Source organism: Bidens hawaiensis, unplaced genomic scaffold, assembly GCF_021521415.1.
Source record: "Bidens hawaiensis isolate Kalapana, Puna unplaced genomic scaffold, B.hawaiensis_p1.1 tig00031487_1, whole genome shotgun sequence".
In the NCBI taxonomy this organism is placed as follows: domain Eukaryota; kingdom Viridiplantae; phylum Streptophyta; class Magnoliopsida; order Asterales; family Asteraceae; genus Bidens; species Bidens hawaiensis.
Window position 1 is genome coordinate 74,770 of NW_027505214.1, and position 15,758 is coordinate 90,527.

Consider the following 15,758-nt stretch of genomic DNA (forward strand, 5'->3'; position numbering starts at 1 on the left):
ATCATACCAAACGTATAACAAACAAAACTGTCACACGAAGTTATATATCATGTTACACCGACATATCATACAGGCTATAATGTTTATACTTACTATATGAGGTAACGTTCATTCAAATCATACGGGTCGTATAATGTATATGAAAACACACAACCTTGATAAAGTCATACAACTAGGGGCTGTCACTTTTACCCGAAACCCGAAACCCAACTCGAGAAACACGCACCTGAACCCGAACACGAGAAAAGACTAACCCAAACCCGAACCGAAGTAATTCGGGTTGGTTCTCGGTTTGATTTATAATTTCGGGTCAACCAGAATAAACTTTTAGTTTTGAAATTATATATATATTTTTAGGTATAATAGGCTTACTCTTAGCCATTAACATTATCAGGATCTGGTTCTAATAGATTATTGTCATTACAACTATTATAGATTGATTGTTTATTGTTGATTTATGCTTTCCGTTTAATACTAATAGCAACCGTAAATCCGTAATCAAACAACCAAATCACGTCCCACTGAAGATGATTATGGATCGAGTTATGTTGGATTGCTGGTAATTATTTGATTATTTGCTTACAAACAAAGAATAATATGTTGTTTTAATTTTAACATTGTAGTTTTTAAAATTTTTTTGTTTTGTTTTCTAAGATACTCGAAACTCAATTAATCCAACCCGAAAAAACCCGAATCCGAAAAACCCGTGAGAGATTCGGGTTAGGCTTTGGGTCAAGATTTAAAACTTTGAAACCCGAAGAACACCAACCTGAAAAATCCGAAACCCGAAAAACACCCCCAACATACAACTCGTACCATTTTTTTTTTACCTAGCATAGGGATGTCATATACCAACTAAATATAAATTGGATGTGACTCAATGGTAGAGCACTCACTTTACAAGTGAGAGGTAGGGGGGTCAAACCTCACTAGATATGAGGGATGTCTCTGGCTTGCCAGGGTTCGAGTCCTGATCTCACCCGGTTTCACCGGCTCCTCGCTGTCGTGCCATTTGGCGAGCGTGGGGTTGGGTTTTATCCGGTGAATCCCTCAATAGGTGGACCGTTAGGGGCTTCGTCCGTCCGGACTAGTGACCGGCTCGGGCTACCTTTAGCCAATGGGAGCCGCGTACGGAGTACCCGGCGTTACTTTACTGGTCGTTAAAAAAAATACCAACTAAATAATTTTTTAATATTTTAAACTTATTGTCATCCTTCAACCCCCCCACCCAATACCTTACATCCACACAACTCCCGTACAGATGACAAAATCAATCCACGTGGACGTCACTCCCGTCGGAATATGACGTCACACTCATTATTATTACCATTACCATTACCACTCACTCCGGTAAACTATTCTCCCGCCACAATAATAATAACTTATCCACCAACACACATCCACAAACCACCACCACCACCAATAACCATCACATCATTATATACACTACCAACACCAACAACACCACCTCAATTCCACGCATTCTCGCAGCAATTGTCCGAACCGGAACCTGAACCGGAGTTGGATCGTGAAACTGAACCGGAATTGGAGCCTGAACCGGAGTCTGGTGATGCGAGTGGAATTGAAGTTGAGATTGAGAAGGTGAGTAGTAACCGTCGGATAATTAGGTCAAAAGTGGCGATTGAGGCGAGTCTAGAAACGGTTTGGGGGATATTAACGGATTATGAACGGTTGGCGGATATTATACCGAGTCTGGTTATGAGTCAGGTGCTTGATAAGAGCAAAAACTTTGCTCGTCTCCTTCAGGTACCGATCCGAGCTCGGCTCGGTTTGAGTTACGAGAGCTCGAGCTCAGCTCGTGAGGCGTTTTTGTTTATTATGTATTAATTAAGCTCTGTTATATACGGTTTTTATTCTCTCTATATGTTTTGTGGAAAACCTTATACGAGCCTATGCTCAGCTCATTTTGACTTACGAGAGCTTGAGCTCGGGCACTGGGGTCATGACGCGCTATTTATATTTATATTTAAAGTTAAAGCTTCGGCTAGGCTTGTTTATTGTTTATTATGTATTGATTAATAATTTATATACGGTTTTTTTATTATAAATCTAGGCTCGTTTTGACTTACGAGAGCTCGAGCTTGGCTTGTGATAAGTTTTTTCAAGCTCGGGCTCGGCTCATGTGTTATTTATTAAGTAATTTAAATATGGGTTTTTATTATTTTTATATGTTTTGAGAAAAGTCATAAACGAGCCTAACTCATTTCGACTTTAGAGTGCTTGAGCTCAACTCGTTTATTATTTAGTAATTGATTTATATATGTTACTTATTATTTTATATGTCTTGAAAGCCTTAAACGAGCCCAAGCTCCGGTCAAGCTTGTGTAGTACCGTAAGGCATAAACGTGCCAAAGGTCGGTTCTAGCTTCGCTGGAGTGTGAAATTAATACAAATAGATATCCAAGAGAGGCAAAACTTAAAACTTAAGGCTAGGTGAACCTACACAAGCTTTATTTGAGGCTTGAGCTTGACAAAGTTTGGCTCGTTTTGAACTGTTTATTGGTGTGGGCTCGGCTCGTTTGCACTTTTAGTTTTGACTCGATCTTATTGATGCTCTAAACTTTGATCTTTCACTCTTTTTGTTAGTTTACCAAAATTGTTAGATTTGGTTCGATAAAATGTTTTTAGCTCTGTCAGAAGGGGCGCAAACGAGCCACTCACAAGCTACACTAGATCGAACCAAATAAAGTTTGTTAAGTTACCAAGCCCGAGCTTGAGCCTTGCATGGGACACTCATTTAGGCTCGACGAGCCTTGTGCATTTTTAAGTTTGACCTCTTTTGGACGTCTATGTATTAATCCTAAGTCCTAACATTGCACAGCCGAGCTCGAGCTGAGGTTTGGCTTGTTTAAGGTATTACATTAGTTCGAGCTGATCTTAGGCTCGTTTAAGTTTTTTCTCAAAATATATAAAGTAAATGAGCACAGTGCAAGCATGAAAAAATGGCTCACGAGACGAGACTGAGCTTTAGAAAAAGAGCTCAAAACGAGCCGAGCTAAGGGTCGTTGAAGTTTTTTTTTTCTTTTTAAATATATAAAATTAATTAAAAACGAATACATATTAATAATAAATAATAAACGAACCGAGTCTGAGCTTGAAAAAATGACTCACGAGCCGAGCTCGAGCTTTAGAATAAAGAGCTCAAAACAAGCCGAGCTAAGGGTCGTTGAAGTTTTTTTTTTCTTTTTAAATATATAAAATTAATTAAAAACGAATACAAATTAATAATAAATAATAAACGAACCGAGTCTGAGCTTGAAAAAATGACTCACGAGCCGAGCTCGAGCTTTAGAATAAAGAGCTCGAATTGAGCCGAGCTCGAGCTCTCATAAGTCATAACGAGTCAAGCTTGGGCTCGGCTCGATTACACCCCCAGCTCTGTGTTTGAACATAAAACCCGAACATAAGCTCTTAATTCACTTATTTGACATGTCTAGGGGTATAAATGTATAATTATGGATTTATATTGGTTTGTACTTGAATTGGGTTTACAGATTGGACAGCAAAATCTGGCATTTGGATTAAAATTTAGTGCTAAAGGCGTGGTTGATTGTTATGAACAAGATTTTGAAGTTCTTCCATACGGTCAAAGGCGTAATATAGAGTTTAAGATGATTGAGGGTGATTTTCAACTCTTTGAAGGAAAATGGTCCATTGAGCAGGTCAGCCATTCTCTTTTATAACCGAAATAACTGCAAAAAAACAGAACCGATTTTGAGAAATCAATGGTTCGGTTATGATTTTTATGATATCGTATTTTCCTAGATCGGTTATTGGTTTATATGTTTTGTATAAATTAATAAATAAATATATTATATGCCTCGAGTTTTGTTATAATTTTTATAAATAACATTATTAACATATTAGTTGTTGCTTATTCACCTTTGTAATTATAACGAGCGAGGTTATAGGTTCGTTCTAGCTGATAACCAACCCAACACATGCTCGACCTAAAATAAAATGATGTTTGTGATTTGCATACTTAAAATGGTTTGTCTGCTTTACTGCATTTTGATACAACGATAGGCCGTTCTTAGGGTGCATGAGATTGCTTATCCAAACCGCGCATATAATTATTTGCGAGTGAAATAAGTTGTTTTAGATAAACACACTTATATTCCATAAGCAATCCCAAACACCTCTAGATAATTAATGGTGGTTTTTTTATTTACTTTCAATGGTGCAGTATGAACAAAGTGGTCTTGTATCCGATCAACAATACAATACGACTCTCTTATACACGGTTGAAGTGGAGCCGAAAATGTGGTTGCCCGTTCAACTTGTCGAAGGCCGAATCTCCCGAGAGATTCAAATGAACCTGTTTAGCATTCGAGAAGAAACCCGAAGAATATCTGATAGTATTTCTTCTGGTTAGTGGTTTTTTTGTATTTAAAATTATTTCAATGTATTAATAACACACATATACATGTTCTATAAAGTTGTTCTACTGTTGGTAAAACTGATTTTTGACAAGGATAAATTGAAGGTGATTAAGAACACAATGATTTCATTCAGACGAGTTGAACCAAATGATTTGGTAAACAAGCTTAAAGCTTACAAATTCTTTATTAAAAACAATTATCTAACTAAACAAAAGACCTAGCAACCCTATTTATAAATTATAAGAAACATTTGGGCCGCGCTAATTTAATGGACTGGATGGTCCGCATCATAAAGGTTTTCTGAATAAAATTCTACCTATGCTGAATAAAAGTTTTTCACCTAGTTTGTGTTCTATGTAATATCAAGAGCATCTACAACAACAAACTAACACAAACTGCCACATCATAGCCACATCACATTCCTAACTTTTCTTAAAATTCCAACTTTCTTTCACAACAAACATCCACAAACCCTATTAAATAATATTAAACGTGCATATATATAATATATATGTATGTGTGTATGTGAGGGAGGTTGCCACATCATCCGTTTGTTGCAAATTTGCAGCAACAAACTTCTCAAAGCAAACTTGGCTCCACTATGGTGGAGTTTGTGATGTTGTTTGCTGCAGTGACACCTCATTCAGACCTTAGGAAATGGTGCATGTCGTGGATGCTCTAAATATAGTTTTTCATATACATGTGAAAACAAATATCATGACAACCCTATTTATGAGACATCACTATGTTATAGTTCTTTACTCGATCGGAAAGTAAATCTTACAATACAGTTTGGTAATCAAGATCGATAAAGAGAAGAAGAAACTAAGAGAACAAGAAATAATCTCAAATCATCGATCATTGCTCATTCATTGACCCATGTTAATGTAAAACCAGGAGTAACCGTAACCGAGTTATACAAAGGCCCTACGAAGGCCCCCTATACTATTCACAATTCCACTAAAGAGATGACCACCACATGGTTGCTAACAATATTGTAAATACTTATAAATGGCCTTTCACTAGGATGTTAAATTTTAGAAAGTTTGGTACAAACTTTCACTCAATAATTCTTATAAAAAAGTTTATATATAGACCCACTTTAGTTTCTTGTTTCCCTAAAATCCAAGAGAAATACAAACAAGCACATGCCAATATGCCATGAATAGTTGAATACCAATAGTCAAAAGTGTGTCCACTAATTTAGGCACGAGAAAGAAAAAAACAAGATGAAAAAGAGTGAGTGAGTGAGTGAGTGAGTGAGTTTGAAGATAAATACTTTACTATTCTAACTTCATTTTTGATCTGATCTGAAAATAGATGATTTTTATATGAATTATGTTTCATTATTTTTAGTTGGGTCCTATCATCTTTACATTACCCTAAAAAGTATACACCTACTACCTATCAAATCATACGGCTTGTACTATTTTATCAGTGGTCACATCATTCATTTATTTGTTAATAAAAAAAATCTTGTTGGCCGTATGATTTGGACTTCATTCGACCCATATGCCTTTTTTTCATCCTATCATACAACATGTATGACTACCAAAATAGCTTGTTTGACCACTTTCGTCATATGCATTGTATGACATGTCAGTGATGTCTGGATAACTTGTTAGTTGTGTTTGATTGTTGTTAGTTTTACCAAATAGTTTTATTATTAGCGCTTTTAAGTTTTCATGAAAAAATTAAGAGAATTAAATACTTAACTATTCTAACTTCATTCCTGATTTGACAATAGGTGGTCTTTATATGAATTATGTTTCATTATTTTTAGTTGGGTCCTATCATCTTTACATTACCCTAAAAGTATACACTTACTCGCCTATCAAATCATACGGCTTGTACGATTTTATCAGTGGTCAATCAGTCATTTATTTGTTAATAAAAAAAAATCTTGTTGGCCGTATGATTTGGCCTTCATATGACCCGTATGCCTTTTTTTATCCTATCATACAACCTGTATGACTACCAAAATAGCTTGTTTGACCACTTTCGTCATACGCGTTCAGTGATATCTAGATAATATGTCAAATGTGTTTGACTGCTGTTAATTTTACCAAATAGTTTTATTATCAATGCTTTTAAGTTTTCATAAATAATAAAGATAACTATATACATACAATATCCGTGATTCAAAAGTCAAGCAATTTTGATAATATTTTTAAGATCAATAAACAGATTATAAATGAGGGAAGTGAAAAGGGCTTGTAAGTCGTAACATAGCGAAATTGGGGTGTGTGAAAAGATGTAGATCTCCAAGTGATTGAGGGTTTTAGTCCAACGATGAACAAATATGTATACATGGTAGTAGACTTAGAGGATGGCTTAGTTGGTCTAACATAGTTGAATTTAAATTAACCCAATTTCAAACTTCAAAATTCAAATTCAATTTCAAAAATGTAAATTGAAAAACCAATTCAAATAACCTAATAACCGATCTGATAAACATTTAACTAAAGACGTGTACAAAAAACAAATGTTTCTAGTAACATCTCAAACACAAAGGACATGCATGCACTTAACCAGAGTTGAATGCCAACCTTTGAAACTTCTTCTTTAATACTATCATTACTTAGAAGTTACAAATCCAATAAACCTAAAAACCGACCACCTGAACACTTAACTATCACACCGGTGGAAAGAAAACATGCGTTTCAACTTTCAAGTAATATATAAGGGGTGTAATTCGATACAAATAAAATTAATCTAGTAAACATACAAATAATTAAAGTAATTAACGTTTTGAAATACAATAAATTATGTTATAAAAAATAAAATTATGTAATAATAATTACTCTAGTTAAAAAAATTATAGAGTAATAGATTTTAAAATATTCTTCATATATTAAATAAAATGATCCAATTACAATAAAGAGATGGATAAGCGGACAACAAGCTGCACGCCACCCCCTTTTGAATGACAAACTTGGTCCTACTAAAAACAAAGTTATAGTTCTCTGGCGTTGATAAGTTACCATGCATGACTCGTTGAACTCTTTTAAGAAACATAATAGTTTCGGGGGGCAACTGGGCAAGGGACCCAAACGTAATAGAGTAATAATAACTGCTATATTTATTTGTGCATTTTTCACGATAAAACTCATTTGTATTTTATCCAAATTAGGGATGAGCTCAGGTTGGTACCGATCCCAATCCCGATCCCGAAAATCATGATCCCTAAAAATTGAAAATATTTGATATCGGTACCGAAATATTTGGTTCGGTACCAGTATTTCGTGTAAAATTCGAGAATACCAGCACCGTACTGATATTGAAAATTCAAAACTTGATATCGATTCGGTACCCGTACCGAAAAACGTTCATTGCTAATCCAAGCCCTCTCTCTAAAACAATGGGGCTATATATGCACTTACCCAAAACTAGAGTCCAACTTTAGTAACTTCTTTCTTCAGCACTATCATTACTTTACTCCAAACTCCAATAAAAAGACTGAAGAAGCAGATGTGAATACATTACATACATGATAATAGCCTAGCCTAGGGGATGAACAATAACAATAGTAATAACAATAAGTATGAAGACTGGTGCAATTTCATTATCATTACACAACACCACTACTACCATGCCTGTGAAGAAACGATGGAGTTGGCTCGTAATCGCAGTGTTAGGTCTCGTTTTGCTCTCTATGTTCGTTCCTCTTGCTTTCTTACTAGGTCTCCATAACGGATTTTACTCCACAGGTACTTGAATTTGCCCTGATTCCGTACATGATTGAATAGATCTGGTTAGTTAGTGTATATATTATGCTCGTTGTTTAATTCATGCTTATTTAACTGCTCCGATCCAATCAGATTAGTATAATTGCATTAGTAAGTATCGAGTGTATTAGTACTTCAATTTGCCCTAGACTTGGTACAGGATTGATGAGATCTGGTTTGTTAGTGGATTTATATTGTTCGTTGTTCGATTGATGCTTATTTAACTGCTCCGATCCAATCGGATTAGTAAAACAGTGTAGTGATTTGTGTAATTGTTGCTTATCAAGTTTAGTAATTAGTACAGTGGATTTTACTCTACAGGTACTTCAATTTGCCCTAGATTTTGTACAGGATTGATTAGATCTGGTTCGTTAGTGGATTCGTAGTGTTCATTGTTCAATTGATGCTTATTCAACTGTTCCTATCCAATCTGATTATGCAATTGTTGTTCGTATATGTTTCGTTTTGTTCTAGATATTGGTTATGCTATTAGTAGAGTTGCATTATTGAGTATCGAGTGTAGTGATTAGTACAGTGGATGTGTGTCGAGTGTAGTGATCAGTGATTAGTGATTAGCACTTTAATTTGCCATAGATTTGTTACAGGATTCATCAGATCTGTTGAGTCAGTGAATCCGAATGTTCGTTGTTTAATTGATGCTTATTTAACTGATCTGCATCTTGATAATTTTTTTTTCAGTATAGTTGTGTTGTAGAGTATAGACTGTGCTTCTAGGTTTTATACTGTTTACTACTCAGATCTGAACTGTTTTTGTTATTATTTTTGTATTTGATTAGCTCAATTAGAGGAGTGTATAGGTTTAGTCAGATTTTTTGAACTCTAGTATGAATCAGAATTTGAGAATCTAGACCAGAATTCTGAATTACTCAAATGTGAGCTGAGCTGCTTGCGATCACTCGAGATCGGATTGATAAAAAGCTCAAAACGAGCCGAGATTTGTAATTTCTGTGTTAGGCCTTGTTTTACTTTCACTGTTAGTTCCTCTTGCTTTCATACTAGGTCTCCACAATGGATTTTACTCCATAGGTACCTCAATTTGCGCTAGATTTGTACATGATTGGTCAGATCTGATTCGTTAGCGAGTTTGTAATGCTCATTGTTCAATTGATGCTTATTCAACTGTTGTTAACTAGTCACATCTGTGATCTAATCTGATTTCGAATTCGGATCGAGCGTAGTGGTTAATGCAGTTGCTATTCGTATGTGCTGTGTTTTGATCTGCATCTTGTTTATTTTATCAGTATTGCTGCATTATAGAGTATAGACTATGCTTTTAGGTTTCTACAATTTGCTAATCAGATCTACACTGTTTATGTTATTATTTTTCTATTTGATGGTCTGAGATTCAGATGAGTGTATAGGTTTAGTCAGATTTTTTCAACTCTAGTATGAAGCGGAATATGAGAATCTAGATCTGAAATTATGAATTGTTCAAATGTCAGCCGAGCTGCTAGTGAGCTACTTGAGATCGGATCTATAAAAAGCTTGAAACAAGCCGAGCTTTTCGATCCCGAGCCTCAAATAAAGCTTCTTTAGTTATCGAGCCAGGCTCGAGTCTTGTATGGGAACCTCGTTTAGGCTCGAGCCATAATGAGGCTTGTGTATTAACTTTACACTTCACGACCGAGCCTGAGCCGAGCTTTAACTCGATTAAGGAACTACACGAGCTATAGCTTAGGCTTGTTTAAGATTCTTCTCAAAATATATAAAAATAATTAAAAACGGATATAACTTAATTAAAAAATGATAAACGAGCCGAGCTCGAGCTTGAAAAAATGGCTCACGAGCCGAGCTCGAACTTCAGGAGAAGAGCTCGAAACAAGCTTACTACACCTTTCGGTATGCTTTCTGGACAGTGAATACGAACTTACTACACGTTTGGATATGCTTTCGCAGGGTATGATACTGAGAAAAGGAGCTCTGGTTCATCGAGAAAGGATGCAAATTTAGATTCACCGTTAATTAAAGTAAGAACTTATTCTCACACTTGTTAATTATGCTTGATGTTTAATCATCCACACAAAGAAGGATGAAAGCCTGCAATCAAACAATGTATCACTCCCCCTGAATCGTAATATGTTATATGTGCAGGGAGGGATATCAACACGTGCAAATGAAATTTTGAGAAATCTTGGACCAACTCTTCCAAAGGTTCATTGCATACTGCTCTGATGGTTAAGACTCAACTTTTGTACTATTAGTATTAATCTGTTGGCAATACACCAATGAGTAGTTATGTTAAAATCTGGTTATTATGCTATGTATTGTGAATAATAAAAATTTGAAATAATTTGAGCAGTTTAGATCTGTCAAGTTACTTGCAATTTGCTCAAGTACTTTTATATATTTGAAGTATGGTTATTTAAGATGTTATACCGAGAGTAAGTGTTTAGCATGTGAACTCTGAAATATTATGTCTCATCATATCATATAATGAATTACAATTTTATTTGATTACCTTTTGTACCTGTTTTCAAGTCTGGTTTCTAAACTGAATAGTTGCATAACTCCACTCTTAGACTTAAAAGTAATTATATTTATTTGCTACTTATGTACAGTTTTTTCCAGGATTGACTTGTAAGCTAAATAATAAATACATATCGAAACTTCTTGCATTGATTCCATCAAGTATATTTATTTGCTACTATGGATTCTCACACTCTTTCCAGGACCGGTTTCTAAGTTAAATAATAATGCATTAATTTAAGCTTGTTTATGCACTGGGAATATATGCTTTAGTTTAGAAAAAAGGAACCTAGAGATGATTAAGCTGTTTATCTCACTGTTACACATTTTTTTATTCAGGATTTTGGAAGGAAATTTGTCAAGGAAACTGAGAACAAAACCACTGGTAATTTTATTGTTCTTAGAATTTGTTTTTTTTGCACTTTCATACACATTTGTTTTTTCATTGTCTTTCAGCCACCATAGATAAAACTGTTTATGCATCTTTGAAATAACTACAGGTTTTGCTGTACCTACACAAGTATCAAATCCACCTCCAAAAAGAGAAGTATGCATTTTTTTTAATGAATTTTAAGGGGACTAACTTCATATATACACTTCTGAATTCATAGTATCATATTTACCCGCAAAATATCATAAGTATATTATATTTATTCGATTCATAACAAATAAAATGAAATCAGTTGCCTATATCAGTTTGTTTCCCTGAATTGACGATTATGAAAACATTATTTTTCTGAATCATCTCAACAAATAATATCGTCTTTATTTATATTATTTTATTTAGTGAAACAGGCTGTTCTCACTAATAACTAACTAGATTTATTTAGTGTACTTAACGGGTAGTATGATATTATGAAATTTAGAAGGATGCATATGAAGTTAGGAACTTTTAGAAGGACATATTGTCGAAATGCTATTTGAGTTTACACTGATTGTGTATGTTTTAATAAATCAATATTATTATCTAGACTGTTGGAGCTGGATCGTCAGCAGAAGGGACTAAAGCAGTTCAAGTCATTGGTGATAGTGATAAAATGTGTGAAATAAAGTTTGGAAGCTATTGCTTATGGCGTCAACAACATAGAGAAAAAATGAAAGATTTGATAGTGAGAAAAATGAAAGATCAGCTTTATGTGGCTCGAGCTTATTATCCCAGTATTGCAAAGATTCCAAAACTTGACCAGTTTTCACAAGAAATGAAGCAAAATATTCAAGAATTTGAACGCATTCTCAGTGAAAGTACTTCAGATTCTGATCTTCCATCACAGTAAGCTCTTAATAATATCTTTATTTATTTCTTTATTATAAGGGAAATCACATGAAATATAGCAAAACGAAGTAAAATACTAAATTGACAAATAAGATGTCTTGCAGCAATTTTTGAAAAATCACCCAGAATTAGTCTGCTACTGGTTTAACAGGTCACACATAAGTAAACGAATCCAACGTTCAGTGAACAGTTTTGTTTATGTCATTCATTTAATAAACAAACGAACATGAACTTAAAAATTGTTTACTTGGTTGAATGAATGGACATGAACACGTCTCATTTGTCAATTTATGTTCGTGAGCGTTTTTCATTTGTTTATACGTTTGTTAGTTTATGTTTCTAAATATATTCATTTAAATTTTTTTTAACCCATCACAACTTAGTCTGGTTTTAATACTCTTTAGACCCAACACATTGTTCTTCACATAGCTAGATTTAGCTCAGTTATGTTCGTTCGTTTACGTTTGTGAACCGTTCATTGACTCTGTCAACGAACGAACACAGACGAACTCGTACATGTTCGTTTTGTTAATTTGATCGTTTGTTTGGTTGAAGTTAAACCAACGAACACGATCATCCCTTGTTCATGTGCATTTACAAGCCTTGATGTTGTAACGATCAGTAAATAAAATGCAAGTTGGTTTCCATGTTGCGCCTAATTTAAAGTTGTTTTGCTAAATTCAAGAAAACCTGTAAAGTTTGTTTCTATACTTTCAATTCTCGTTCATTAAATTAAATTTGTGGGCATTGTCAGGGTTGAGAAGCAGATACTAAAAATGGAAACTACAATCACTAAAGCAAAAGCAGCCGTTGTTGAGTGCAACAATGTTGACAAAAAGTTAAGACAGTTAGTTGACTTAACAGAAGACGAGGCCAACTTTCACATGAAACAGAGTGCTTTTCTTTACCAACTTGCGGTTCAAACAACACCAAAAAGTCTCCATTGTCTGTCAATGAGACTAACCGTTGAGTATTTCAAAACTTCGCCAGTCGATGCTGATGTGTCAGAGAGTTTGTTGAACCCGGACCTGCATCACTATGTTATGTTTTCCAACAACGTTCTTGCGTCATCAGTGGTTATCAATTCGACTGTTATGCATGCAAAGGTATGTTCTTGTCGCTATCTTTTAAAACTGCTTATTAGAGATGGCAAAATTGGAAATTTCATACATATCCTTATAAAAGTTCAAAACAAATATTTATATGTATATATATACCTATAAATTTTAAAATATCATATTGATCCTTTCAAAACACTAAAATGGTTATATTTTTCTATTTCATAGTAAGTTTCATAAATTGGTTACTTATGTTATTTACTATGAAATTAGTAAACATTATATATTGAGTGTGTAAAAGCTAAATATGATATCTTGAAACATAAAGTTAACAACTTTTAGAATGATATAACTGAAACCAATCCAAAATTATATAATATCAATAATAATAGATTATTAAAAATAAAATGATTTTGGAGGTTTTACACGTTAAAAGTACACCGTGGGTGACTTTTTGCGTGCCTGGCCCGTCTTTTATCCCGTTAGAGATATTATATATATTTTTTTTTAAGTAAATGGGTCAAAATTGCCATCTGTGATATCTCTTTCTATATCACTTCTATATCAGAGGCTAATTAATATTATTTTCAGGCCAGTAGGAAGCAGGTGTTTCATGTGTTAACAGATAAGCAAAGCTTCTTCTCCATGAAAATGTGGTTCTTTACTAACACTTACAAGGACGCAACCGTTCAAGTATTGAACATTGAAGATCCCGACCTTCTAGAAGGTCAACCGCCTTCTCAGTTCTCAACGCGCCAAGAGTTACGCGTCTCTTTCCTCTCCTCCACTTCTGAAAGTAGAACCGAATACATATCCACGTTCTCTCATCGGCATTACACCCTACCAAAACTATTTCCAACTTTGAAGAAAATTGTTGTTCTTGATGATGTTATTGTTGTCCAACACGATTTATCAGCCTTGTGGAACCTTGACATGAATGAAAAAGTCATCGGTGCGGTGCCTTTTTGTGCGGTGAAATTCGGTGCGATTAAAAAATATTTGGGGAAAGAAAGCTATGATGGCAATTCGTGTACATGGATGTCCGGGTTAAATATTATTGATTTGGTTCGGTGGAAGGAACACGATGTTACTAAAATGTATCAAAGTTTGGTGCAAAAGGTGAGTTATCTTTTTGTCTATTTCATCTTTTGATAAATTTCGATTTTCTGTAACTTGAGGTTGGAATTTTGACCCGTTAACTTCTAAATGGGCCAATTCGGGTTATAATTTCTCTAAAAGGGTTAAACAAAAACTTTCTAAATATAAAATGTGATATTTGGCACAAACTGTTTTTAAAAAAATATTTTATTTTTAACAAAAAGTGTTTTGAATCACCGGTTTTAACTTACACATGGGTTGGGTCAATATGGTTTTACGCGAAACATTTTTCTTCTAGATTATTACATTTTTTTAGCAGTAATTAGTGTGTCAAGTATGATGAAAAAGCTATACTATTGAATAATAATCTAGCTTTTTGAATAGGGTGATATACACTTTGGGTGAATTTCAACCCGTTTGACGCGTTTGACTCGTTTGCTTTCAAACTTCATTTCTGACTTATATTGTTAGATATAAAACATAACCCGAATCGACCCACGGGTCAAGTATGCAACCTTAAGTACCGAGGAGATGTGTTGACCTTGACCATAACCTTTTTCTTGTTAACAGCGTTTGACCGAAACAACACTAGGAGCAACCATGTTGACTTTTCAAGGTTTACTTACGCCGCTTGATCACACGTGGGTGCTATCGGGGCTGGGTCATAATTATGGTATTACTAACGAAGCTATAAACAAAGCAGCCGTATTACACTATAATGGCAACATGAAACCCTGGCTTGAACTCGGTGTTCAAAATTATAAAATTCACTGGAGAAAGTATTTAAACCCTGATAACCGTTTCTTAACCGATTGCAATGTCAACCCGTGACTGCGGTTGACCTTTTCATTCAAATTCTTTAATTGGAAGAAATAGAAAAATGATATCAGGATCAGGTTTAAAGAAAATCTGGCGGTCTGCGTGTATTGCTAGTTATTTGGATTAAATATGTCCAAATGAAGAGGAGATTGCAGTTATTGATAGTAATATGAAGAACTGCTTTGTAGTTGGTTTTTTGTTTGTCAAAGTTAGGTAGAAATGTGATTACCGTTAAATCGTTTTGTTTTTTTATATATTTTATTTTGTTTTGTTTATTCACGATTGTTATAATATATTTATTTGGTTAGTGTTTGTTTGTACTTTGTATTTATGGTTTCAAGGATATTATGGTGATCAAGGTATAGCAAATAATTCAAATACTTTTGTCTTCAAATAAACGAGTAAACTTACAGCCATACCGCACGGGTTTACGAACCAACCACACGTCAACACTGGAACTAGACGTGCACAAATCGGGTATTTTTTAAACCTGGAACCGGGTAGGAACCGGTTCTGGGTATGGTTAACAAAAATCAAACCGGTTCCGGGTATATTCGGGCATTTGACCGGTTCCTCCGGTTTTTTTTTCGGGTTTCGGGTTGAGTAGGTTCGGGTTTTGACCGGGCATTCTCCTGTTCCGGTTTCGGGTCGGTTCCTGTTCCATGGAGAAATCCTATACCTGGTCCTACCCACGGGTCGGGTACGGGTAGGAACCTGTTTCGGGTCAGGTTCGGACCCGACCTTTTGTGCACCTCTAAACGGAACGAAACCAAAAAACATAACTCGTCAATGTCCAACAAAAAACAAATTAACATATGGCGGCGAACCAAACGTCGGTTGATTCGAGTTACGACACTGAAACTAAACCAAAATTAAATTTGTCAAATCAAAT

At 34.8% G+C, this 15,758-nt stretch overlaps 2 protein-coding genes across 3 annotated transcripts; both read left to right on the forward strand.

The window, feature by feature from the left end:
- The first annotated feature begins 1,193 nt into the window (after positions 1–1,193).
- On the forward strand, positions 1,194–4,496 carry LOC143611545 (uncharacterized). The gene is made up of 4 exons (XM_077085744.1): positions 1,194–1,510; positions 1,541–1,767; positions 3,516–3,683; positions 4,208–4,496. The coding sequence occupies exons 1-4, from the start codon at positions 1,303–1,305 to the stop codon at positions 4,394–4,396; spliced, it is 792 nt and encodes a 263-aa protein (XP_076941859.1). The 5' UTR covers positions 1,194–1,302; the 3' UTR covers positions 4,397–4,496.
- Positions 4,497–7,800: 3,304 nt separating this feature from the next.
- On the forward strand, positions 7,801–15,231 carry LOC143611556 (putative galacturonosyltransferase 7). 2 transcript variants are annotated; one of them, XM_077085754.1, is made up of 9 exons: positions 7,801–8,113; positions 10,049–10,119; positions 10,244–10,303; positions 10,958–11,003; positions 11,119–11,165; positions 11,590–11,888; positions 12,646–12,997; positions 13,541–14,068; positions 14,618–15,231. In XM_077085754.1, exons 1-9 carry the CDS (start codon positions 7,948–7,950, stop codon positions 14,876–14,878), a joined length of 1,830 nt encoding a protein of 609 aa, XP_076941869.1. In that variant the 5' UTR covers positions 7,801–7,947; the 3' UTR covers positions 14,879–15,231. The 2 variants fall into 2 exon arrangements, with proteins under 2 accessions (XP_076941869.1, XP_076941870.1); XM_077085755.1 differs by lacking the exon at positions 7,801–8,113 and having other exon boundaries at positions 10,244–10,326.
- The last annotated feature ends 527 nt before the right edge of the window (positions 15,232–15,758 follow it).